At 54.0% G+C, this 27,043-nt stretch overlaps 1 protein-coding gene across 2 annotated transcripts; it reads left to right on the top strand.

The window, feature by feature from the left end:
• The first annotated feature begins 657 nt into the window (after positions 1-657).
• OSBP (oxysterol binding protein) lies at positions 658-26,692 on the top strand. Of its 2 annotated transcripts, none has more exons than XM_073346862.2 (14): positions 658-1,093; positions 14,065-14,273; positions 17,040-17,290; positions 18,494-18,692; positions 19,214-19,316; positions 19,635-19,689; positions 20,115-20,246; positions 20,453-20,698; positions 20,929-21,049; positions 22,986-23,089; positions 23,381-23,476; positions 24,079-24,251; positions 24,529-24,749; positions 24,843-26,692. In XM_073346862.2, the coding sequence occupies exons 1-14, from the start codon at positions 777-779 to the stop codon at positions 24,983-24,985; spliced, it is 2,370 nt and encodes a 789-aa protein (XP_073202963.1). In that variant the 5' UTR covers positions 658-776; the 3' UTR covers positions 24,986-26,692. The 2 variants fall into 2 exon arrangements, with proteins under 2 accessions (XP_073202963.1, XP_073202964.1); XM_073346863.1 differs by lacking the exon at positions 658-1,093 and adding an exon at positions 1,709-1,787.
• Positions 26,693-27,043: the final 351 nt, after the last annotated feature.

Here is a 27,043-nt window from a genome sequence, read left to right as displayed (position 1 = left end):
TCCGTTCCCGGCTCTGCCACAGACAGCCATGTGACGCTGGCTGAGTCCGTTGCCATCCTGAGCCCATTTGCCCAGCCATGACCTGGGGCCTCAAAGAGGCCAGACCCAGCAGATGGCGACGCTGGTAAGTCATGCTAGGGTCCTGGCGTGGGGACAGGTCAAGGGTCAGCGATTGGCAGTCCAGGGTGAGAGTAACTCAGGGTCAGGGGTCACAGGTCACCAAGGTCAGAGGTCACCGAGACCCTGGCTTGGACACGTCCACGAGCCCTACTGCTTCCTGGATAGGTTGGCTCCTGGTTCAGCCAATCCCAACATTAAACTGGTGGAAACCCCGCCTACTGGAGCCTACCCAGTCAATCAGACACAGGATGAATCACCTCTCAGTGTGTGGCGTCGCCTTATCAGCACCTCCCCCAACCAATAACGTCTCTGCTCTACGGCGACGTTAGCTTATCCCCGCCCACATCTCCCCATTGGACGCAGATAGCGACGAACAGGCAAAACAGCCAGGGGGAAGGAGGAAGACTAGGCCAATGGGATGGCAGTGATGGCTATCGCCAGCCAATACGCTGCCAGGACCCGCCCAGCAGAGGCCGCTGTGCCAATAGGAGCGCACGGGCGGGGCCGCGGGGCTGGCGGGCGGGTCTCTTGCCCCCGGAGAGGGGTAGCGCTGCCAATGGGCAGAGCGCGGGGCGGGTGACGGCGCAGCGCACGGAGAAAGGAGGGGGGCAGGGCACTTGGACTCCGGCGCGACGAGCTCTCGGACGCGGCGCGAGATGTCAGAGCTGCGGGCGGCGGGTCCCGGGCCCGGGACAGGCCCAGCGGCGGCGCCCGGACCCTCGGCACCGGCCGCGGGAGGCGGCGGAGGCTCCGGGCCCGGCCCGACCACCCCGCTCCCCTCGCCGGCACCGGGCGGCGGCGGGCCAGGATGCCCCGTTGGAGCGGGCCCGGGAGGGGTGACAGCCGCTTCCGGGTCGGCCAGCTCCGCTTCCGGGTCGGCCCGCGAGGGCTGGCTCTTCAAATGGACCAATTACATCAAAGGGTATCAGCGGCGCTGGTTCGTGCTGAGCAACGGGCTGCTGAGCTACTACAGGTGAGACCCCGCCCCCGGGCCGGGCCCCGCCCCCAGCCCTCCTGCCCCATGGCAACGGGCTGCTGAGCTACTACAGGTGAGACCCCGCCCCCGGGCCGGGCCCCGCCCCCAGCCCTCCTGCCCCATGGCAACGGGCTGCTGAGCTACTACAGGTGAGACCCCGCCCCCGGGCCGGGCCGGGCCCCGCCCCCAGCCCTCCTGCCCCATGGCAACGGGCTGCTGAGCTACTACAGGTGAGACCCCGCCCCCGGGCCGGGCCCCGCCCCCAGCCCTCCTGCCCCATGGCAACGGGCTGCTGAGCTACTACAGGTGAGACCCCGCCCCCGGGCCGGGCCCCGCCCCCAGGCCTCCTGCCCCATGGCAACGGGCTGCTGAGCTACTACAGGTGAGACCCCGCCCCCGGGCCGGGCCCCGCCCCCAGCCCTCCTGCCCCATGGCAACGGGCTGCTGAGCTACTACAGGTGAGACCCCGCCCCCGGGCCGGGCCGGGCCCCGCCCCCAGGCCTCCTGCCCCATGGCAACGGGCTGCTGAGCTACTACAGGTGAGACCCCGCCCCCGGGCCGGGCCCCGCCCCCAGCCCTCCTGCCCCATGGCAACGGGCTGCTGAGCTACTACAGGTGAGACCCCGCCCCCGGGCCGGGCCCCGCCCCCAGGCCTCCTGCCCCATGGCAACGGGCTGCTGAGCTACTACAGGTGAGACCCCGCCCCCGGGCCGGGCCCCGCCCTCCTGCCCCATAGCGATGGGCTGCGGCGGCGCCACTACAGGTGAGACCCTGAGCTCATTTGTGCTCTGTGAGCTGACCTTCCCCAGAGCAATGGGTGCTGACCTACTACACCCCGCTGGAGATGGGTCCTGCCGACTGAGTCCCTGCCCCACCCCCAGTGGTACGTCCCAACTCCTGAGCTATGGGTGAGACCCTTCCCCTGACAGCAGTGGGGTCCTAAGCTGCTTCAAGGAAATCCCTATTTCCCTTTCTGAGCTAGACAGTCTCCTCACCACTGTGTCGTGGCCTCCCTCCCCCAAGCTACTGCAGGTCATGCGGACTGCCTCCCATTGGGACCCCATCCTAGGGAGAGTGATTTAGCTCTGCAGCTATTATCCCAACCCTTCCCTCACACTGATACTTCTCCGGGCCTGGGATGTCCCAACAAAGAGGCTCCTTTTCCCACCCAAAGCAATGGGTTCCTCGGGTACTGTATCTCTTGCTCTATATCCCCCTCCCTGTCTAGAGCTTGCTGGGAAGGGCCCCTTTTACATTCTCCTAAAGTAGCATTAAGCTGCTCAGTTCCTGTCCTCACATCAAAAGACTTATACATTAACTCAGATAGTGATTATTTCCCAGTAGGGGGAGTTCTCCCCTTCTGCCCCTCACAAGAAAGGTTGTTCTTGTAGTTAAAGGACTGGATTGGGTCATTCAGTTCCCTGCCGTGCTACAGACTCCATGTGTGACCTTGGAGAAGCCAGATGCTCTGTGCCTCATCTGTAAACTGCAAATAATATTACCCTGCCCTGCAAGGGTGTGGTGATGATGGGCCAGATAAGTACGTAAACCAACAGACTTTTTCAGGTAGCAAGGTCCCTGCCCCCACATGTGAGGAAGACTCAAAACCCCTAGGGAAAGAGAGAGGACCCCCTTGCTTATGCCCTGAACAGTGGGCTTATCTGCTGCTACAGGTACCTACCCTTAGGAAGAGACACCAGTCATGCCCCCCCCCCCCACCTTTGCAATGAGCTCCTCAGTTACAGGTACTGGTGGCAACCCCTGCAGAGAGAGTTTCCCAAGAGCACCAGGTTCCATGGTTGCTGTAAATATCAGGGATCTTCCTGTACAACAAGACCCCTGTAGAGAGAGATAGTAGCAGAACTAGAGGGAGTTCAGAGAAAGGTGATGAATATGATCAAGGCCTGGATAACTCTCCCAGGCAGAGAGATTGAAAAGACTGGGATTGGTACTTTAGAGAAAAGGTAAATGAGAAGGGTCATGGTAAAAATCTATAAAATAATCACTGGTTTTGAAAAGGGGAGATTGGGAGCTTCTGTTCTCCGTGTTTTCTAACACTAGACCAAGGGACATTCAAAGTCAATACTTTTTTCACACCAGTGTGGTATTAGCCTGTGGAACTCACTGCCACATGAAGTCACTGAGGTTCAGAATTTAGCAAGATTCAAAAAGGGATTGGACAGCTATATGGAGATTAAGAACATCCCGATTAATTAAAGATTTTTGGAAGGGATATTAAAGATTGGCTTAAGTCTGAAATTTATTAGGATGAGAGGTTTCAGAGTAGCAGCCGTGTTAGTCTGTATTTGCAAAAAGAAAAGGAGTACTTGTGGCACCTTAGAGACTAACCAATTTATTTGAGCATAAGCTTTCGTGAGCTACAGCTCACTTCATCAGGAATGCATCCGATGAAGTGAGCTGTAGCTCACGAAAGCTTATGCTCAAATAAATTGGTTAGTCTCTAAGGTGCCACAAGTACTCCTTTTCTTATTAGGATGAGAGGAGGCCTAAGGTAGGAGACAGATTATCCCTCTCCTGCCATGGCAGCGTTCTTACATCTTCTTGTGTGCTGACCACTGGTTGAAACAGAGTATGGGACTAGATGGACCTTGGACCTGATCCAGTCTGGCAGTTCCTATCCTTACCCCCAGAGCAGTCAGCTACTGGGGATGACTAACCAGAAACCCCCTCTGTCCTTGTTACAAATTCCAGCAAATAGATCCTCTTCCAGGAGATTCCATCCCATCCCCATCTCTTGGTAGCTATGGGCTTTTCAGCTAACACTGGCACTGGAAAACCTAACTGAGGCTCCTGTGGGAGAGATCTACTCCCATCCCCTTTTCTGTGCAAAGAGCTTCTAACTAACAGAGATACAATGATCTTACCTCCTGAGCATCTGTGGAAGGAGACACACGTCCAGACTAGTGGGTTCCTTAGCTACTACAAACACATGGGCAACCAGATGCCCAAACAGAGCAGCAGACTCCTCATCTACCGTAGGTATTTGGGCATGGGAACTCCCTCCCCTGCCTGCCCTCCAAGGGAAAGACAAACCCTTCCATATCTCCACCCAGCACAATGGGCTGATGGTCTGTTATAAATATGGGGGCGACCAGGGCCACTCACTCCACTTATTCCCTGGGACTGCCACCCTCCCCCATCCAAACCCAGAGCAACAGGTTGCTGAGCTATTCCAGCTACAAGCAGAGCAGTGTTGCCTAGTGGATAGAGCACTGGACAGGGACTCAGGAGACCTAGGTTCTCTACCCAGCTCTGCTACTGGCCTGCTGGACCACCTTGGGCAAATCATTTCCCCTCTGTTTCCCCCATCGGTAAAATGTGGGTAATGATACTGACCACTTTTGTAAAGCACTTTGAGATCTACTGATGAAATTACTAGATAAGAGCTTGGTACAACAACTGGCTCAGCCCTGTCCCAGGGAGAGACCCCCTCCTCCCCCAAAGATCAATGGGCTTCTCAGCTGCTAAAGATAACTCCAGCAAGAGAGATGTCTTTTGTCCTGGGGACATTCTTCTCATGAAAAGCAATGAGCATTCAGAGTGCTGAGATACTTAGGTAGAGAGATGCCTGCCCAAACTCTTGCTGGATAAAGATCTCCCATCCCCCTGCTGAGTCTGCTCCCTCCCCCCAGCACTCACCCAGCCAGAGTTACTGAGCAAAGGTACAGGGGCTGCCCTGCCCAGTCACCTTAACTGGGCTCGCTGGACAAATGGTTCCTAAGTTATTGCAGAGACTGGGGTTCCCTCTTGCTCAGAGTCACCTCCCTCCTCCTCACTGAGCTACTGCCGGGGCCAGAATTTCCCCTCACTCAGTGGGGAGATTCCCCCATGTTATCCCTTCCTTGGAGCAATGCTGCTACAGATGAGGGGTTCACTGCCAGTCGCTGCCCCATCTGAACTCTCCTCCTCTCTCACTCAATCATAACCCCTATGTACTGAGGCCTTCTCTTCCTGATGTTCCCTCTGAGGCCCAGCTGGCTGAGTAGAGCCCCAAGAATTCGGTAAAGTAGCGGGAGGGTGACTCCATTGTTCTTTTGGTTGGTGGCTGGTGCCCGTTAGGAAACTTCAGGGCCAGGAGGCCAACTCTAAGTCTGTGCACTCGCTCAACACCGTTCTGCTATTTGGCCGGTAGAGAATTGAGCAGACATCATTCACATTCCCTTGTTCAGCTCAGTTTTGGGGCATCCTGAGCTGCTGGAAAACCCTCCTGCTGCCAGCCTGTAATTCCCCTTCCCCAAACTGGGAGATGGCACCTCGTTTCCATACCTAAACTGGGTTACACACACACACTGAGCTAGTGACCTATAAGTAGCACTGGCAGCTGCTAACCCTAAGCCTCTTGCAGCCCATTGTACGTTGCCCTGCATCCCCTAGGTTGACACCCTACCCAGAATCACAGGCTACGCACAGCAGCCCCCGGCATGGCAGTTGGTCCATAACACGTCTCCTGGGTTCCTTCCCCACTCTGGGGACTAATCTGAGCTTTAAACAAAATATTTCTTGTTCTAAGTGCGTGGATCAGTGAGGTGTAAGCTCAGGGGATGTGTGGTCAGTCCAGCCCTCTAGTGCCTTGCACCAGGAGGGAAGTGGAAAGCAACCTCTCTGTTTGGGTGAGTGGGGTAGCAAGGGCATCGCCCACCCAGCCAGAGGGGCCATGTGCACCTCCTGCCCCCTCTGACTTTTGGAACTCTGAGGCAGCTCCAGTCTGCTCCTTGTGTAACAGTGCTGCTCAGTCTGGCTGTTTGTGGGTACCTAGGCAGTAAAGTGCTACCGTGTGGGTGGAGGGATTCTGTGCTCTGGGCCCTCCAAGATGCTGGGGTGGGAATAAGGACTGCTCTCCTGTACCAGGGTGAGCAAGTTAGAACCTTCTGTAAAAACCCACTGAAATCTTTCTCCAGTGCCGTCTTCCCTGAAGGATCTCAAAGTGGTGTTTAGATTGGATTCAGGGATCACTGAATTGGAGTTGGCCAACATGCCCAGGTTCCGGTGGGGAGTGTGATAAGATTTGAATCACCAAGGCCATTTACATCAGCACTTTGTGCAGCCCGGTATCCACCACCACACTGGGGCCTTGAGTCACTATTTCCTCCAGGGCATGCCTTCCTGAATTTCTCACGCTACTGTTTGTGGTGCAGGGGTTCTGAAACTGGGGGTTGGGACCCCTCAGGGGGTCACGAGGTTATTACATGGGGGGGTCGCGAGCTGTCAGCTTCCACCCCAAAACCTGCTTTTCCGCCAGCATTTATAAAGATGTTAAATATATAAAAAAGTGTTTTTAATGGTGTTGCACTTAGAGGCTTGCTATGTGAAAGGGGTCACCAGTACAAAAGTGTGAGAACCACTGTTGTAGCACCTCAGGGTTCGCTGAACATCTCCCATCTGACCTGGCTTTGCATGCTTAGGTTTGGGCAGCCAGGAAGTAATTTCATTGCCACCTGCATAGTAAATATTTTCAGGTAGAACAAAACTGTTTGCACACCCTGCCTGTAGCTGACATCTGAGCCCCAGAGTCTCCACAAGGGTTAAAAACTTTACCAGGGGCCTGGATTGGAGAGAGAGGGAGGGGGTGGTTCTTCCTGCCAAGCCCGGCCCTACCCCCCCTCTTCCATCTCCTGACTGTTGGGCTCTCAGTACTCTGCTCTACCCCAGCCTCCTAGCTGCTTCGGGTGTGAGTGTATGGGGCTATGGGTACACTACACATGCTACAGCTGTGGCTACCCCGCTGTAGCACTGTACTGTAGAGGGGGCTTTGCAGCTGCAGCTACCCCACTGTATAGGGTGACCATATGTCCCAATTTGGCCAGGGCTGTCCCCTTTTTCAAATCTGTCCCAGCCGTCCCTACTTTTTCACCAAAACTGGGCTCTTGTCCCAGCTGCAAGGCAGAGCAGAGAGCAGCGGCTGCTGCTCGGGGTTCAGCTGAAGGCAGCGTAACCCTCCAGCAGCAGTGGAGAAACGTGATGCTGGCAGGCAGTGCTGCCTTCAGAGCTGACTCCTCCTCCCCGCCCAGGCTGCACAGAGCTCAGCAGGTCAGCCCCAGCTGCTGGCGGCACAGGGCTTGGCAGGCTAGCCCCTGGTGGCATGGGGAGGGTGGCTCTGGGGACAGCTCGGGCGAGCCCTCTGGGTGGGGGCAGCTCTGGCAAGCCCTGGCCATCCTGTTTTTACTTTAAGAAATATGGTCACCCTATCGCTGTAGCCCTGGACTCGAGAGGGGGGTTTGCAGCTGCAGCTACTCTGCTGTAGTCCTGGACTCGAGAAGGGGGTTTTCCTTTGAGGTAGGAAATTCACATCCCCTAGAGGTGGCAACTAGGTCCATGGAAGAATTCTTCTATTAGCCTAGCTGCATCTACCCCAGAAGGTTAGGTTGACCTAACTGCAACAGTAGACATGGAACTTAACAGCCCTGAGTGACGTAGCCAGATTGATGTAATTTTTAGGTGTAGACCAGTCTGCTGCTTTATTGCTTTGGGTCCTCCTGAGGGCCTGCCACAAGGCCTGCTTCTGCTCATATCTTTCCTCAGCAGCAGCCTAAGGGAGAAGGACAATCCAGTGGTCAGAGCACTAGCCTGATACTTGAAAGACATAGGTTCAAATCCTGGCTCTACCACAGACTCCCTGTGTGACCTGGAGCAAGTCACGATGCATCGGTGAAGTGAGCTGTAGCTCACGAAAGCTTATGCTCAAGTAAATTTGTTAGTCTCTAAGGTGCCACAAGTATTCCTTTTCTTTCTGCAAATACAGACTAACACGGCTGTTACTCTGAAGTCTGTGTGTGTGTCTCTATTTTACAGATGTCAGAGTGGCACTGCCCAGCTTCTCCGGGGTGTAGTGGGAATGTTAGATTGTGAAGTGCTCAGATGGTGATGTAAGTGCAAGTAGCTGAGACAGATTCTTGAGACCCTCACTGTGGTCCAGAGGGCTGGGAATGGCAGCTATGAAACTGACAGGTTTCAGAGCAGCAGCCTGTTAGTCTGTATTCGCAAAAAGAAAAGGAGGACTTGTGGCACCTTAGAGACTAACCAGTTTATTTGAGCATAAGCATCCGATGAAGTGAGCTGTAGCTCAGGAAAGCTTATGCTCAAATAAATTGATTAGTCTCTAAGGTGCCACAAGTACTCCTTTTCTTTTAGCTATGAAACTGACCAGCATCTTGTTATGTCACTCTGCTGATGCTCAGGAAAGCCATGAGCAGAGACACTGCAGCCTCAGGAAGGCAGCCCTGCATTTGGTCATGTTGGGAGGATTTTCTTCCCAACCTTAAGGGCTAGAAACATCATTTCGTAAATAAATGAAAGCTTAAATCCTCAGAAGGCGGTGACTTATCCTCCCCACTCTTGACACCAGGTCTATGGCATCTCAGAAAAGTCCCAGGAAAATGGTTCAGGAGTTATGTCTCAGGCAGGCATCTTGATTATAAACTGTTTAAAGTGACAACACAGAGGAAGGGTGCCCAGCCTGGCTGAACCCAGGGTGGGGTGGCTGCTTGTTAGCTGTTCTCCTCTAGGTAGCCCTGTATTATTCATAGAGTAACTAGAGCCTGGAGGGTAAGAATAGCTGGCAACACAAGCTCATGTTACACAGCTGGGGGTGTGGGAGGGCAGAATGCACAGTTCCCCTCCCCCAGCCTTCTTGTCTGATGCTCTCGAGCAAAGACTTCCAGGGTTTAGAGAGTGCTCAGGAAAAGTGGCAGCCCCTGAGATAAAGCAGCTCACCCCCATGTTGTCTTCTCCCCCATCTCCAAGAGGGTGACCTACATCAGCTTCCTTGGTGTGCCAGCTATAAGCTGCCAAGGCCAGGGGGAAGGTGTGAGTGTGTGCCAGCCCTTGGCTGCCTAGGTGTTGCTTGGTTATGCAGGCAGGGAGATGGCCCCGCATTGTACCACAGCGATACAGTGGGAACTTTGAACTCATCCTGAGCTGGGGTGGGGGAGGGAAAAGTTGCAGCGTGAATAACTAGATTGGCTGCTGAAGAGCTCATGTGACCTTCAGGGCAGGGAGGCTGTGTGTTCTTGCTAAAAGTGAAGTTGAGCCAGCAGGGGGCATATGGAGGGGGGGAAGGGAGATCCCTTGACCTTAATGGGGGGGGGGGGGAAGAGAGGACCCACCCTTCCAGCCATGCTAATTCTGCCATGGCTATTTGGGGGCCTTTCTCTTCCCATCACTATTGCCCAATCAGTGAGATCAAAGGACAGGATCTAGCAGGGACATCTCCCCTGGCCAGCTCTGGAATTTCCTGCTGGGTGGTGGGTGTTCTGTGCATGCTCCGCTCCCTGCATTACTGGGCATGTTGACAGCAGTGTGTGATGTGGCTGGCCGGAAATTCACTAGTCCACTTGGTTAATATTTACTTTGGGGGCGGAAGACTGTTGTGTGAACTCTGTGAAGCCACATCCACCTGGGGCTTAACACCCCCAAAAGCTCGCCAGTCTGGCCGAGTCCCAGCAGTGAACATAAAATCCCCAAAAAGAAAAGGAGTACTTGTGGCACCTTAGAGACTAACCAATTTATTAGAGCATAAGCTTTCGTGAGCTACAGCTCACTTCCTCAGATGCATATCGTGGAAACTGCAGCAGGCTTTATATATACACAGAGAATATGAAACAATACCTCCTCCCACCCCACTGTCCTGCTGGTAATAGCTTATCTAAAGTGATCATCAGGTGGGCCATTTCCAGCACAAATCCAGGTTTTCTCACCCTCCACCCCCCCACACAAATTCACTCTCCTGCTGGTGATAGCCCATCCAAAGTGACAACTCTTTACACAATGTGCATGACAATCAAGTTGGGCTATTTCCTGCACAAATCCAGGTTTTCTCACATGTATGTATGGGGGTGGGGGGGATGTGAGAGAACCTGGATTTGTGCAGGAAATAGCCCAACTTGATTGTCATGCACATTGTGTAAAGAGTTGTCACTTTGGATGGGCTATCACCAGCAGGAGAGTGAATTTGTGTGGGCGGGTGGAGGGTGAGAAAACCTGGATTTGTGCTGGAAATGGCCCACCTGATGATCACTTTAGATAAGCTATTACCAGCAGGACAGTGGGGTGGGAGGAGGAATTGGTTCATATTCTCTCTGTATATATAAAGTCTGCTGCAGTTTCCACAATATGCATCTGATGAAGTGAGCTGTAGCTCACGAAAGCTTATGCTCTAATAAATTGGTTAGTCTCTAAGGTGCCACAAGTACTCCTTTTCTTTTTGCGAATACAGACTAACACGGCTGTTACTCTGAAACCTGTCATAAAATCCCCAGCCATCTGGCTTGACTAGTGTGCGGCTGGCTGGCTGGGCTAAATTATCAGGCCGTTCTATGAAGTTCAAGATGTTGCCCTATTAATAGAAATGCCTGCCAGTGTAGAGATCACATGAGCATAGAAAAGCCTCCCCACCCAGACTCTTAAAAGGGGATAGGCCTGGCCCATTAATAGAACAAACTGGGAGCCACTGCCAATGTGGGGGGTGGCATGGGAGGCGGAGAGAAATGCCTCTGGAGCTTGCCATATGCTAGTGAAAGCTGGCAGAGAAGAGACCTGGTTAATAATGTCCACATAGCAGGGAGCTCAAATCAGAATAAACCACCAGCATATGGGGTGCCCGGCACTCCACAACCACCTCTCTCGCTGATTCTGGGGTGAAGCTGCTAAGGTCTCAAAACCCCCACCTTCTCCTCCTTGGCTGGAGTTCTGTCTAGGAAAGAGGATGGGATGCTGGGGGAACAGGTGGCTGCTGAGATGGTGCCATGTCATAAGAACAGATATGTTGGGTCAGACCAATGGTCCAGCTAGCCCACTATCCTGTCTGCCAACAGTGGCTGGCACCAGATGCTTCAGATGGGGTGAACAGAACAATGCCAATTATCAAGTGAACCATCCAGTCCCAGCTGTTGGCAGTCAGAGGCTTAGGACGCCCAAACCATTGGGTTGTGTCCTTGACTATCTTGGCTAGTAGCCATTGATGGACCTATCCTCCAGGAACTTATCTAATTTTTCTTGAACCAGATTATACTTTTGTCCATCACAACTTCCCCTGGCAAAGAGTTCCACAGGTTGACTGTGCATTGTGTGAAGAAGTTCTTCCTTTTGTTTGTTTTAAATCTGCTGCCTATTTATTTCATTGGGTGACCCCTGGTTGTTGAGTTATGTGAAGGAATAAATACTTCCTTATTCGCTTTCTCCACACCATTCATGATTTTATAGACCTCTGTCGTCTCCCCTCTTAGTCCTCTCTTTCCCAAGCTGAACAGCCCATGTCTTTTTAATCTCTCCTCATATGGAAGTTGTTCCAGACCCTTAGTCATTTTTGTTACCCTTCTCTGTACTTTTCCCAATTCTAATCTATCTTTTTTGAGATGAGGCGATCAGACATGCACTCTTTATTCAAGGTGCAGGTGTACCATGGATTTATATAGTGACATTATGATATTTTCTGTCTTACTATATCGCCCTTTCCTAATGGTTCCTAACATTGTTAGCTTTTTCTACTGCCGGTGCACATTGAGCAGATGTTTTCAGAGAACTATCCACAATACCTGCAAGATCTCTTTTTTAAGTGGGAACAGCTAATCTAGACCCCATTGTTTTGTATGTATAGTTGAGATTGTTTTCCAGTGTGCATTAGTTTTCACTTACCTACACTGAAATTCATCTGCCATTTTGTTACCCACCTGCCCAGTTTTGTGAGAGCCCTTTGTAACTCTTCAGTCAGCTTTGTACTTAACCATCTTGAATAATTTTTTGTCTACAAACTTTGCCACCTCACTGTTTACCCTTTTTTCCCAAACCATTTATGAATATGTTGAACAGCTCTGGTCCCAGTACAGATCCTTGGGAGAACCCACTGTTTACCTCTTTCCAGTGTGAAAACTGATGATTTATTCCTACCCTTTGTTTCCTATCTTTAACCCAGTTACCGGTCCATGAGAGGACTTTCCTCTTATCCCATGACTGCTTGGCTTGCTTAGGAGCTTTTGGTGAGGGACCTTGTCAATGGCTTTCTGAAAATCCAAATACACTGTATCCACTAGATCACCCTTGCCCACGTGTTTGACCCCCATCAAAGAAGTTTAATAGATTGGTGAGGCATGATTTCCTTTACAGAAGGATTCTTCCCCAATATATTGTGTTCGTCTATGTGTCTAATAATTTTGTTCTTTACTATAGTCTCCACAAATTTGCCTGGTACTGAAGTTAGGCTTAGTGGGCTACAATTGCCAGGACCAGCTCTGAAGCCTTTTTAAAAGTCAGTGTTACATTAGCTATCCTCCAGTCACCTGGCACAGAGGCAGATTTAAGTGATAGGTTACAGACTACCGCTATGGCTTAGTGTGGGGATCTCCTTCTCATGCTCTCCGGTGAAGACTGATGCAAAGAATTCATGTAGTTTCTCTGCAATGGTCTTGTCTTCTTTGCATGCTGCTTCAGCGCCTGGATCATCCCGTGGCCCCACAGAGAGTCTGGCAGGGTCCCTGCTTCCCCTGCACTTCCCCCCCCCCCCCCCCAAAAAAAGTTGCTGTTTAGTTTTTGAATCTTTTGCTAGTTGCTCTTCAAATTCTGTTCAGCCCAGGGGTGGCCACCCTGAACCTGAGAAGGAGCCAGAATTTACCAATGCACATCGCCAAAGAGCCACCGTAATATGTCAGCAGCCCCCCCTCCGCTCCCAGAGCCACCTTCCCGATCCGCTGTTTCCTGGCATGCCGGAGGAGGGGGGAGGAGCAGGGCATAGCAGGCTCAGTGGAGGGGGCGGGAAGGGCTGGAGTGGGGGCAGGGCCTGTGGCAGAGCCAGGGGTTGAGCAGTGAGCGAACACACACACGCCCCCCCGCCCCCCCCCCCCCCCACAGTGGAAAGTTGGCGCCTGGAGCTCCAGCCCCAGAGTCGGTGCCTGTACAAGGAGCGCATAGTAACTTCTGAAGAGCTGCATGCGGCTCCAGAGCCACAGGTTGGCCACCCCGGTTTAGCCTGCCTAATTATACTTTTACATTTGACTTGCCGGAGTTTGTTCCTTTCTGTTTTCCTCAGAAGGATTTGACTTCCAATTTTTAAAAGGTGTCTTTTTGTCTCTAACCAACTCTTTTACTACTGTTTAGCCATGGTGGCATTGTTTTTGTTTGGTCCTCTCACTGTTTCTGTTGTTTGGGGTATACATGTAGTTTGAGCCTCTATTATGATGTTTTTAAGAAGTTTCCATGCAGTGTGCAGGCATTTCACTCTTGTAACTGTTCCTTTTAATATCCATTTAACTATCTTCCTTATTTTTGTGTAGTTTTCTTTTTGAAGTTAAATGCTACTGTGGCTTGTTGTTTTGGTATTTTTCCCCCTACGAGGAGGTTAAATTTAATTACGCCATGGTTGCTATTACCTAGTGGTTCAGCTATGTTCACCTCTTGAACCAGATCCTGTGCTCCATTTAGTTCTAAATCAAGAATTGCATCTCCCCCCTTGCGGGTTCCAGGACTAGCTGCTCCAAGAAGCAGTCATTTATAGTGTCTAGAAATTTTATCTCTGCATCCCATCCGGAGGTGACATGTTCCCAGTCAATATGGGGACAGTTGAAATTCCCCATTATTATTGGGTTTTCTGTTTCTGCAGCCTCTCTAGTTTCCCTGGGTATTTCACAAGCACCGTCAGCATCCTGGTCACATGGTCAGTAGTTTATTCCTATTGCTATACTCTGATTAGTCAAACATGGAATTTCTATCCATAGAGATTCTATAGTACAGTTGGATTCATTTAGGATTTTTACTTTATTTCAGTCTGCTTTCTTTCACATATAAAACCACTCCCCCACTAGCATGACCTGTCGGCTTTCCCCCAGCCCTTAGTTTAAAAACTCCTCTGACTGTCTTAATTTTACATGCCAGCAGTCTGGTTCTGTGATGCCCATCTCAGTGTTGACTTGGGTTACCCATTGTTTGCCTTTGTTCCCCAACCTTCTCCACCATAATTGCAGATCGAAAGCGGAGATGCGTCACACCTGTCGTGGGACCATTAACCTAGCCACAGCCAACATCACTGTGGAGGACTCCTGCAACTTCATCATCTCCAACGGTGGGGCACAGACCTACCACTTGAAGGCCAGCTCAGAGGTGGAGCGGCAGCGCTGGGTCACGGCCCTGGAGCTGGCCAAGGCCAAGGCTGTCAAGATGCTGGCTGAATCAGGTAAGTGGTGCCATGCGCGGCTTCTCCGAGGGAGCTCTGTGGAAGAGGAGGGAGGGACCCAGTGGTGGTGCAGTGCAGAGGACTTGGGGGAAGCTAGGAATGCGTGAACATGAAGACTGAATTCCCTTCCTCTCAGGGGAGGGAGTGCTCTCCTAGGTGGGGCTTAGGGTCCCAGGGTGCAGTGCTGTGTGTCAGGAGGCGGGATCTGAGACCCCTAAGTAATTGGATCTCCCAACTCCTGTAGCTACCTGCTCGGAGCTCTCTTGGGAGCTGCAGATGATGAGAACCTCGCACCTGAAAGCAGCACCAAACGCTTCACCCCAAGATACCAATCACCTTTCCATTTTAGGGATGTGATGTGTAGCGTGGGGGTCGATACAGTTTTACAATTGGGATTCCTGGCATGTTTCGTTCCATCCTATTTAGATTTTCAGCTCCTCGGGGCAAAGACCACGCGTCTCCAGCCTTCCCCAGCACCAAGCCCATGGTTCTCCAGTCACTGCTCAGTGCTGAACTGCGTGCCCGATGCCCCATGGCAACACACGGCCTGGGGGCTCGTTGCCTTCCAGTTTGCTTTAGCATAAGGGGCAGATGGACCCTGCTTTACCCAGTAGGCTGTTCAATCTCTGGTAGAGCTGTATCTCCACAACTACACCCTGTTTCTGTATCGTAAATCTGCCTGGCTCCCCATCCCATGGCTAAGCTGCTGTGTTCTGCAGCAAGAGGCTTTTGAGGCCGTTCTTCCCCCTGGGCTGATGTATTTAGCTCCACTGAATTTTATTTCCCATGGGAACACGGGGGTCTGACTGTGGCTCAGCTACCGCCTCGCGCTGTCTGGGGCTGTGGCATGAATGCACATAAAGATCTGCTCATGCACTTACATTGGCTCTCCACACTCAGGCAGCCGCTGCTTGGAATGTTCAGGAAAGTGAAATCAGCACCCTTGGTAGGTGTCCAGCCATACCCAGGGGCTGAGTTTTGTGTGTGACAATCGGAGTTGTCTCTGAACCTCTCTAATAGTGTCAGCTGTTACCTCCCTTAATACAAAATCCCAGGTCTTCTCTGACTGCTGCTTGAATGGCAGCTGTCACTTTCGCACCATGTAACGTAGAACAAATGATGGAACAGGTCTGGAAAATGAAAGATTACTTGCAGTTTTGAGGCGGGGGGAGAATATCCCAATTTTTCTATACCTTTTCCAGATTAGCCCCTATGGACATAGCAAATGATTAGCTATATCTGTTTGGGACAGTATGTACAGCTGCCAGCACAGTGAGGTATCATTCCTGAGTAGTGCCTTTGGGAGCGACCCCCAATACAGTTATTTAATGTAGCTCTGCGTTGGCCTGCTTGGGATTTCTGGACCTCTTTTTTTTTTTTTCTTTTTTCAGGACAACGTAGACCACTAAAAGATCAGCTGTCATGTCTTTACTGACTTTGACAATGCTAAGTCTTGATTACAATCTCTGCCATCTCTAACCGTGAATTCCAAGATTCGGGGCTCTGGTATTCCTGAAATGTCTTTGTTTTCTGAGTTCTAATATATACCCTAGTGTTGACTCTCATACAAGATGTGTGTTAAACAGCAAGCTAGCCACATGGTCAGATCAGATCTTTCCCTTAAGATTTCCTGGCTTGATCTGTTCTGATAGTGTATTGGACTTGGATAGTGTCTTGGATAGACTTCTTGGAGCCACTTATGCAGTGAACAGCCCTGCCCATTACTGTCATCCTGGCTTTAGAATAATCATTTCAGATTCTGTTTTGAAATAGAGGAGAGCGCAACAAATAGCCTGTCTGGAGTAAAAATATTCTCCGTCTTTAACTCCAAATCCATGCCCCTTCTCAGCTGTCTGGGGAGCAAGGTGAGCTTTACGCTATGGCCTGTGGGTGAGCAGACATGTGCTGTTAGACCAAGGAAGGAAGCTCAAAAGCTCCTGTCTGCTGAAGCTCTGCCCTAACAGTTCAACCAGGGCTCCAGCACTTCAGCTGCTGAGATGTCACATGGGTGGAAAAGGCAGCGTCCAGTCTGCTCCGAGGGTAGAACCGGGAGCTGAGACATGTTGGTAGCTGGCACGGAGCATAGGTGTAATAATTCTTGCCAAGCAATTGGGCTGCTGCATTGAGCGCTAGCTGAAGTTTTGTGATGTGGCTTATGTAGATTGCAGTACGGGAGCCCAGCTGCCAGCATGGATGGGTCACTAGCAGTGGTTCTGTAACCCACAGCCACTCAGCCTGGCACTCTGTGCCCACCAGCGGTGGCTGGGCCACAGATGGAGCCATGGCTAACAGAGCTGGCTCTTTTAGTCCAGGTAGGAGTGGCTTATGGTTTGAGAACCGATGAAGTGAGCTGTAGCTCACGAAAGCTTATGCTCAGATAAATTTGTTAGTCTCTAAGGTGCCACAAGTCCTCCTTTTCTTTTTGCGAATACAGACTGAGACGGCTGGTACTCTGAAAAGAGGTCCTAGGGTCAGTCCCCACTGCTGAGGCCCCAGCCAGGTGCTATAATTCCAACCTGAGCAGCCATTGGATGACAGCTGCTGTCAATCATTACTGACCTCCAGCTGGATTGGACAGGATGAGGCACCATTTCCCCTGAGCTGTCCAATCCACTACCATCACTTTGTGGAGACAGAATGTAGGAAGCGCTGACTGTGTGTGGGGAGCAGGGGAGGGTTTGGTAACACACTTGGCTGGTCGGTGCTGAGTATCCCTTCCTGGCTGGATGTGATGTGGCTTGTCCTTGACCCCCCCTCCCCCCCCAGATGAGTCGGGTGATGAAGAGTCCGTATCACAGACAGACAAGACGGAGCTGCAGAACACACTGCGCACCCTGTCCAGCAAAGTGGAGGACCTGAGCACGTGCAACGACCTGATTGCCAAGCATGGCACGGCGCTGCAGCGCTCCCTCAGCGAGCTGGAGACCCTCAAGCTGCCCGCTGAGAGCAACGAGAAGATCAAGCAGGTCAACGAGCGAGCCACACTCTTCCGCATCACCTCCAACGCCATGATCAACGTGAGTGTGGCCAGCTGCGGGGGGTGGAGCACATGGGAACTGCAGGGATTACACACCCCAGCGTGCACTGCTCCAGATTGGAGAGGCTTCTCAGATCAGTGCAGAACTGTGCATGCTGGATCATGTGCTGTGTGGGGCAAGCAGCCATGGCCTGGGTCTGTGCGACACAATAAGGCCCTGATCACTATTGCAGTGAAGGCGATCTCTGGAGCAGGGGGCAGATGTATTGTCCTCTGTAAATCAGTACAGGTAAACTACGGGTTCCTGCATTGCCATCGGAGCCCTCTGTTGGGCAAAACACGAGCACCTGTGGCCTACGTGCCCTCCCTGTTATGGTGAATGCCCTGCGGTGCCTATCTAGGGCTTCTGTGGCTATTGCGATCAGCCCCTGCAACAGCACATTGAATTGGGTCGCCTGGTGGGCAGAGAAGAGGTGTAAAAGGATGTAAATCCCTTGCACCCTTTTACACCTCTGCCCACCAGGCAGCCTGATACAGTGTGCCACGCTGGGGGTTGATCGCAGTAGGACGTAGGAAGGGATGGGGATGGGGCAGGATTCCACATGGAGAACGGTTCCAGCTCAGCTCTGTGATTTTCTAAGAGGCCAGTGAAGGCATGGTTCAGTGATCGCTCATCTGGCCATAGAGGGTTGAGGTATCACCGCCCTGGTGTCAGAGGGAGATGGGAAACCCAGTTATAGGATGTGGGGTGTGGGAAGTTCCCAATATGGGCTGGTCCCCAGAAGGGAGCTGGGGCTGTGAGGGAAATGTGGATCTATGCTCGCTCAAATGACTGATCCAACGGTGGCTTCAGCTGGGAGCCCCCTCCATTTCTCTGCCTGCTGTCCCAGCTTTGTAAGCTGCCAAGCACTTGCCAGGGAGTCTCTGGCCTCAGAGCTGCCTCTAGTCTTCAGAACCTCAGCACAGGGGCTCACAAGGAAGATGTTGTCTTGACTGGCCAGAAGGAATTATCGTCTGGGTGGCTACAAGGCCACTTGAGCTGGGGTGGTGGCTGGGACACTGCCAATGGCTTGAAAATTCCCCTGCAGCTCTTGTTTGTCCACAAGGGGGCAGCATTGCCCCGGGTGGGAATAAGAGGCATCTGAAGCCTACCAACGCATGCTGAGCAGACCCCTCTAAGGCAGCGCTTCCGGGGCAGGGTGGAGTACAGAGCTGTGGCAGTGACCTGTGCTCTTCCTTGCAGGCCTGCCGAGACTTCCTGATGCTGGCGCAGACGCACAGCAAGAAGTGGCAGAAGTCCCTTCAGTACGAGCGAGACCAGCGCATCCGTCTGGAGGAGACTCTGGAGCAACTGGCCAAGCAGCACAATCATCTAGAGAGAGCCTTCCGAGGGGCCACCGTGCTGCCAGCCAGCACTCCCCGCAGCGGGGGCTCCGCTAAAGGTCAGAGGGCAGGGCTCCTTCCCCGAGGCTGCACTACAGCTGTCTGCTGTTGCTCTTGCTGGGTGATGCAAGGACTGGTGGGATTGGGAGCTCTCTCTCAGGCATCTCCATCGTTATGCACTGCTCCCTTCTAGAGCTCCCCCTGCTGAGAGAGGCTGGGACTGGAGTAGCCAGGAGCTTCTGCCACAGCAAGTGATCCTGCCCTGCTCCTGCTGGAAGAGATCAGGACTGAAGTAGCTGGGAGCTCACCCCAAAAGCAGCACTGCTGCCCCGCTCCCAACAGTGCCCTCTGGTCTGGTGGGAGAGGCTGGGGCTGGAATAACTGGGAGCTCCCCTATAGCCAGCACTCCTGCCCTGCTCCTTGTAGCACCCCCTGCTGGGAGAGGCCAGGACTGGAATAGCTGGGAGGTCCCCACACAGCCAGCACTGCTGCCCTGCTTCCCATAGCACCTCCTGCTGGGCTCCAGGCAGATGGAGACTGAAGACTCTCGTGTATAGCTTGCCACCATTCCCTCTTGCAGATGAATGCTGCCCAGGGAAAGGAGACCTGAGCGACGAAGATGATGATAATGAGTTCTTTGATGCACCGGAGATCATCACCATGCCGGAGAGCATGGGCCACAAGTGAGTGATCTCGGGCTGAGTCTTGGGCATCGTTCTCCCTACTCCTCTGCCTAGCAGGGAGGATGCCCCTTCCCTACGCGTACATCTGTGGATGATCATGTAGCTCTGCTTCTGCTGGTAAGCACCATACTGTAGGTTACTGTGATGAAGAGGGGTAGCTATCAGCATGGCCTGGGCCTCTCCACCTCCCTGCCATGTCCTGTACCATTCCTTTGCTCTTCAATGTGCATCAGACTGAGAAAAGCCTCTGATGGCTTGGGGGAGGGAGGGCATTGAGGGGTGCAATGTGCTGACTTTTGTTTTCTCTACTTCCTGTAGACGCACCGGCAGCAACATCAGCGGCGCCAGCAGTGACATCAGCCTCGACGAGCAGGTAGTTCTGTACCCAGGGCAGGTACAGTCTTGTTGCTGATGGAAGCCCCCAGAGAGAGAGAGAAGCTGTCTGGGGGACATGGGCAGATATCCCAAGGAATGTTCCTGGCACTGTTGACTTGAGCTTGCTGGGTGCTTTAAGCAGGCATGAAGCCAAGGGCCTGACAGGCAGGGCTGTGGGTATGGGAGTGCATGAAAGCTGAGTGGGGGAAGAACTAGGCCTTCTGGGAGTGGAGTGGGAGGAGATCTGGTGGACTTGGTCAAGCAGGGTGTCCCAGGCATAGGAAGCTGCATGGAAGGAGGCTGGAGGTAGAGAGAGGGACATGAAGGGAGGGAAGGAGTCAAGACTGAGAAGAAGTCATGCAGGGCCAGGAAAGCCTGCAGACCGGCTTTCCCTTGGTCATGCCAGCATGGTCTTGCCCTCAGTACAAACATCAGCCAGAGGACACGAAAAAGGAGAAGAGAACTCGGATTCCCAACAAGCCGAACTACAGCCTCAACCTGTGGAGCATCATGAAGAACTGCATTGGGAAGGAGCTCTCCAAGATCCCCATGCCGGTGAGTCCCCCAGCCTGCGGGGGTGCTCTGGGGCTAATCCTTTGAAAGAGGGTGACCTCCAGTTTTCTGAGGAACAGCTGGGACTGAGGCTGCAAATTGATGAGCCCCATTGATCTAAGGTTGTTAGGTTCCCAGTGCTGCGGCTCCCTGGGCAGCCAAGATCCTGGGCTCCTCTCCTGTCTCTGACTCCTCTCTCCTGCTCCCAGGTGAACTTCAACGAGCCTCTGTCCATGCTGCAGCGCCTCACCGAGGACCTGGAGTACCATGAGCTGCTGGACCGAGCAGCCAAGTGCGAGAGCTCCCTGGAGCAGCTCTGCTACGTGGCCGCCTTCACAGTCTCCTCTTATTCCACCACCGTCTTCCGCACCAGCAAGCCATTCAACCCTCTCCTGGGGGAGACCTTCGAGCTGGACCGGCTGGAGGAGAACGGCTACCGCTCCCTCTGCGAGCAGGTGTGAACAGCCTCTGCCCTAGAGGGCAAGCCAGGCTGCCATGCCGTCTGTGCTGGGGCTCCTTAGAGATCTCCTCCAGCTGGAGCTCCTGGTGCTGCCATCCCTCTCTACCCAACCCCAGGGCCCCACAGTTGTGTCTCTTAGAGAGAGCCAGGTGCTGGGCTTGGGAGTGGCAAGTAATGGCACAGGTCCCTTGGCAACTGTCTCGTTCTCTCCCTTATCTCTCCCAGGTAAGCCACCACCCTCCCGCTGCTGCCCACCATGCTCACTCCAAGCACGGCTGGACGCTTCGCCAGGAGATCAAAATCACCAGCAAATTCCGTGGCAAATACATATCCATCATGCCCCTCGGTGAGTCCTGGCCACCAGCATCCCTACTGCTAGGCACTAGGGAGGGTTCCTCGAGCCATGGCAGAGTGTCCCAGGCCCCTTAGTGGGGGTTTCTATCTCCACTCCCCTTGCTGTTACCCTATGTGCCAGCGAGGGTCTCCAGCCCCTCCTGTAGTGTTGTCAGCTGCCCAGGAAGGAGGATGGTAGAGTGTGGTGAAGATGATGCCCCCTCTCCTCTCCCAGCTCAGTGCTCCTTCTGCCCCAGCCCATCGCAGGAACATGCACTGGAGAGCCAGATTTCTGGGATCCATTTCCACTCCACCACTGCCTTGCAGAGTGATCTTGAGCAAGCCACCCAGCTGCCATGCCTCAGTTTCCATAGTGGGAATGGCCTGAGCTGGTGGGGAGCTTGGAAAGCACGAAGCAAGTGCCACTGCAGCAGGCTAACCCCAGCCACACAACTAAGGTGACATTTATAACACCTAGCTCTGACCTAGAGCTTTTCAGCCATAGAGATCAGGGTCACAACCCCTATTTTACAGGGGGGAACTGAGGCACAGAGAAGGGATGTGACTTATACAAGATCACCCTGCTGACTGGGGCACAGCTGGGAGCTAAGCTTTCTCTAAGCTGCGCGACCATGCAGCAAGCTATAAAAGGGCCACGCAGGCGGGGAGAGGCGCCCCTCGCCCAGCCCAGCCCTGCTGCAGCTGCCAGTCCAGGGAGAGGCGCCCCTCCCCCAGCCACTAGCTGCTGCAGTGAGAGAGGGCTGGGGGAAGTCCTCTCTCCCCGTTGCAGCCCTGGGGCAGCCTGCACCTCAAACCTGTCATCCCTGGCTGCACCCTCTGCCCCAGCCCTGAGCCTGAACCCCTCATCCCCGGCCCCACCCCGGAGCCTGCACCCCCAGCCAGAGCCCTCACTTCCCCACACTCCAACCCTCTGCCCCACCTCTGAGCCCCTCGGCCCCACGCCCGCCACACATCACTTCCATATTGGTGCACGTAACAAACTTCATTCTGCACATGGATGTAAAAAATTAGAGGTAACATTAGCTGGGATTAGAACCCAGGTGCCCTGACTCTCAGCCCGGTCCAGTAGGCCACGTTGTCTGAGTTTCTTTGCCAGTGGAAGGAACAGTGAATATCATGGGTCTGAGGGAGTTCTAGTCAATTGGATGGTAACCCCAGAGTGGTGGGGGATTGGTTGTACAATTGGAGATCTGGAAAGCTGCTTATAAGCTGTTGAGAAATCGGCGTCTGCAGTATTTGTTGGAGAGTGTCTTGCTCTTTTATACCCCTTGTGCAAGAAATCAGACATGCTCTGGGACCCGTCCTTCAGCCCCCTGGCTGCTGCTCGTGTGCTGCTTCCTGGAATTGGTTACATGGCACAAGCATCTGTCCAGAAACCGTGTTAGACATAACGGCAAATACACACATCGGGCTGAAACCACCAAAGTAAAGGGAAGTGCCGCTGCGTGAACGCAGTTGGTCACCTCTGAGGAGATTGGAAAACAAATGAGCCCGGCAGTGTTATGGCTCCTGCAGGGACATCCTCAAATCCAGTGCTTTCCCCATCCCCCGCTCCCTACAGTGCTCTCTTCTGGGAGAGGCTGGGGCTGGAGTAGCTGGGAGCTCCCCACACAGCCAGCTTGGTACTTCCTAATTGCATGGCACATGTGATTGTAGGATAAAAGCAGATTGGGTTGCTGTTAAGTGTTGGGCTGGGTGAAGTCAGGTTCGTGTTGCATTGGGGGCTCTTCTAGAGATGGGCGGGAGGCCTGGATGGGCGCAGGTGTGTGCTGTCTGCAGCATTGTAAGGCAGCCGCTGGGGTTAGACTGGCCATTCCCTTCCCCCATTTTTACTGCTTCTGCAGCGTGGGTGGGTGGAGTTCGTCCTGTCCCAGCGCGGAGGGGGTGTCTGCTAACGGCTGTTCCAACCTCCACCTCCCTGTCTCTAGGTACCATCCACTGCATCTTCCACTCCTCCGGCAATCACTACACATGGAAGAAGGTGACCACCACAGTGCACAACATCATAGTGGGCAAGCTATGGATAGACCAGGTGAGCAGGCGGGTTTGGGAACATGTTCACGTGGCAGCACTGGGAGGCAGGATTCCTGGGTTCTGTTCCCAGTCCTGCAGCAGCGTGGATGGGAACAGGGGCAAGTAAGTCCAGGAACGGGTTGTACAGCAGCAGCCAGGACCCCTGGGTTCTATTCCCAGCCGTGTGACTTGGGCTAGGCACCTAACAGCCATGGCTTAGTTTCCCCATCACTACCATGGGGGTGGGGGCTTGGAAAGTGCATCGTGAGTGCTGCTGAGCCTAGTTAACCCAAACCTTACTCCCCTGCAGTCTGGTGAGATCGAAATCATCAATCACAAGACGGGCGACAAGTGCAATCTCAAGTTTGTTCCTTACAGCTACTTTTCCCGGGATGTGGCCAGGAAGGTAAGAGGGGGATTCATGGCTCATCCTCATCCCGAGTCTCCTCCCCCACCCCCGAGCAGGGTGCAGTGCTCATCGGGGCAGTGCAGGAGAGGGGCTTGGGGGATAGAGGAGGGGAGAGAACAAAAGGGCCAGGTGCTGTGGGGCAGAGGGGGAGACAGGATGGGAAAGGACCTGTGTGAGCTGCTGCCCCATGACAGGTGAAGGAGAGGGCAGCACGTGGGGTGTGACATGGCAGCTACATCTGGGGAGTGACCTGCCCAACCAGCCCTGTATTGCTGGCTCAGCTCCAGTCCCAACTAGCTGTTCCTCTGGGGTCAGGAGCGCGGAGATAACGGGGCTGGGGGTAGATGGGATCTGGGGAATCCATGGAGGGCGCAGTGGGTCTGGGGCGAGGAATCTGGTGAACTCCTGAGCGGAATGATGGGTTAATGGAGAGGAAGGGGGTGGAATATGGTGAATTTCTGGCTCCTGCAGCTGGCTTTGGCTGCTGGGAGTGGCACTAGAGGCTCATATGGGAACTTCCCCATCTCTCTGCTCCTGTGCTGGGTGGCTGGGGAGACAGCTGCACCCAGTGCCCCACTTTGTACTTTCCATCCCGGCAGGTGACAGGGGAGGTGACAGACCTCTCGGGGAAAGTGCACTTTGTCCTGCTGGGCACCTGGGATGAGAAGATGGACTGCTTCAAGGTGCTGCCAGGCAGTGGGGAGAACGGTGCTGAGGGGAGGCAGAGAGCCGAGGAGAGTCGGGTCCTGCTGTGGAAAAGGAACCCCCTCCCGTGAGTGAGGGCTGCTGGGCTGGGGGTGTGGCGGAGACACTGGGGGCTAGATGGTCCAGCATAGCCCCGGCTTCCTTCTGGGCTGTCTGAGATGCAGGTGCCGGCTCACGCCTTGCCATCTCTGCCCTCCAGTGCAGAGATCAGGGATTCCCATGGGACAGGGAACCGCTTCCCCACAGGCGGAGCAGGCCGCAGGGCTGGAGGGAGGATGCCATGCTGGCAGGATCTTCAGGGGTCGCGTCCCCCGGCCGTGTCTCACCCTTGTCCCTCGGCACAGGAAGAACGCGGAGAACATGTACTACTTCTCTGAGCTGGCTCTGACGCTCAACGCCCTCGAGAGCGGCACCGCCCCCACTGACAGCCGGCTGCGGCCTGACCAGAGGCTGATGGAGAACGGGCGCTGGGATGAGGCCAACGCCGAGAAGCAGCGGCTGGAGGAGAAACAGCGCATCTCCCGCAAGAAGCGCGAGGCCGAGGCTATGAAAGCCACGGAGGATGGTAAGGAAACTGTTGGCTCCCTGCCCCTCTCCTCGCCCCAGGCGGCGCTGGTGTGTCTGACACCCCTCCCGCCAATCTTCCTTCCCCCTCCAGGCGCTCCCTACGACCCCTACAAGGCTCTGTGGTTCGAGCGGAAGAAGGACCCTGTTACAAAGGAGTTGGCGCACGTGTACCGGGGAGGATACTGGGAGAGCAAAGAGAAGCAGGACTGGAGCTCGTGTCCGGACATTTTCTGAGCTGGAAGTGGCAGGATCAGCAGCAGGAGGAAGAGAAGGAAAGAGGATGGAGGTTGAAGGGAAGCAGCCGATCATGTGACTTCCTTGCCTAGCGCTTTCCTCGAGTGTCTGTCTGTCTTATCCAATCGCTCGTTCCGAATCAATCACCACAAGCAAAAGCCAGTGGCGGTGATTGGCTGGGTTGCCTTAGCTGATTGACACTGACATTGATGTCTAGATCCCCGGGGCTGGTGCTCTGTGCCCCAGGTGGCCGTGTCCCCCAGCTCCCTTACGCGGCTGTCTGTCTGTCCAGCTTGGCTCAGCCCGACTCCTCTGGGAGCTGTGGGAGGGAAGAGCTCTGGAGCTGTTAGAAAAGGACTGGCCCTTGTTAACACCCTTAGACAAGGGGATGCACACAATGGGGCTGTGGGACAGAACAGAAGCCTCCCAATGTACTTCCCATGGGGTGGGGGGCTGTTTGCGGGAGCTGGGGATATCCTGTATCTCATTATTGTGGTGGGGAGGGGTCAGTCTCTCCTCCCTTAGGCAGGAGCTAGGGGCACCCAAGTGGCTGGGGGAGCCTGGTGAGTGCCCATGGAGACGGAGGGATGTTGTGGCAGGCAATGCAGAGCCATAGCTCCTCTTCCATCCCGGAGCAGGGGATGAGGCTGTGACTGGCCTTGCTCTCCGAGAACCCTGTCTGGGGCAGTGTCTGCTGAACTTTCTGTCTGATTTCAGAGAGGGCTGTGGGCAATGAGACCCCCACCCCCTCTGCTCTCCCCTCCTCTCCCGCCAAGAGGCACCCACCCCACTGTCTTCCCCCTCCCCATGTGCACTCTGGAAGGTGGGGAGCTGCGGTGGGGGTGGAGCATCCCTCTGGCCAAGCGAGCGCCTGTTATATAGCTGTATATTATATATATGTAGAGAGAGCTAATATTTTGTTTGATTTCTGCCCCCTCCTCCCACAGTGGGTCTCATTTTTGTAACACCCACATCTCATGTCTCCTGCACAGTGAGTACCCATGCTCTGTAGAGCTCCCACCCAGCCCCTCAGGCACAGCACTGGTCTGGGGGAGAGGGGGAGGAGGTGCTTGGGCCCAGAGCCATACTGGCTTTGGGCTAGGGCCCTGCTGACTTGGGATAGCATCCCTCCTTCTCCACTTGGCCACTCCCCCCCCATGTTAGTCACCTGCCCCTTCCAGCAGGAAGGATGGAGGCACTGATAGCGGCCACAGTTGGATCCTGAGGTTCAGAGGTGCTGCCAAAGCAGGAGAGGATCGGGCAGGGCCAGGAAACAGGCCAGCCCCAAAATCAGAGGGGCGTCTCTCTGCAGCCCTGAACCTGGCTGAGAATCACACACTGAGGTGCCTTCCTTGTATGTTTCATTCTGGGTTCGTTCTTTTCCCCCCTTGACTCCACCACCTCTGCCAACCGGGTGAGGGGGCAGTGTTCGTATAGACTGCTGGCTGGACGGGGCAGGTCCCCTCTCGCCGGCTGGGTGAGATGAGGCCAAGCCCAGTGCTAGCTGATCCCTGCTTGTTGGGGCAGGAGGAGGCACAGAGGGGGCATGGGCCCTGGATTCCCATGGGAGGGACACTGGTAGATTTAAAAAAAACTAAAACAAATCCCTCCACTTCTAGTTTTGGGGTTTTTGCCTTACTGTTTTTTTTTCTCTTTTTTTTTTTTTTTTTTCCAAGAAAACAACTAAATTAAAAAAACCTGAAAGCCCCACGGGGGTGTGTGTGTCACTGCCAGCTGATTCACTGAAGAGACCAGCTCCTGGCTGGGTTGGTATGTAGACCTGCTCCTGCCCAGCTGGGATGCTGGGGCTGAACTGGTCCCTGGCTTGGGGCTGTCTCTGTGGCTGGCTGCTTCTGCACAGGGACTGGCAATCAGGATGTTGGTCCCAAAGTCCCCTCCCCCTCTGGTTATAGTAGGTTCATCTGTGTACCTGGAGCAAGAGGCCCTGGAATGAGTGAAGACAGCCACCCCCCTGCTTTTCCTCCCTGACTTGTGTAGGTGTCTCTCTCCCCCTCTTCAGCATGCAGGCCTTCAGGCAGGCTGTATATGGTGACAGAG

Source organism: Lepidochelys kempii, chromosome 6 (assembly GCF_965140285.1).
Source record: "Lepidochelys kempii isolate rLepKem1 chromosome 6, rLepKem1.hap1, whole genome shotgun sequence".
Lineage (NCBI taxonomy): Eukaryota > Metazoa > Chordata > Testudines > Cheloniidae > Lepidochelys > Lepidochelys kempii.
Note: the sequence above shows the minus strand (reverse complement) of the source record. Positions and strands in the feature narration are given on the sequence as shown.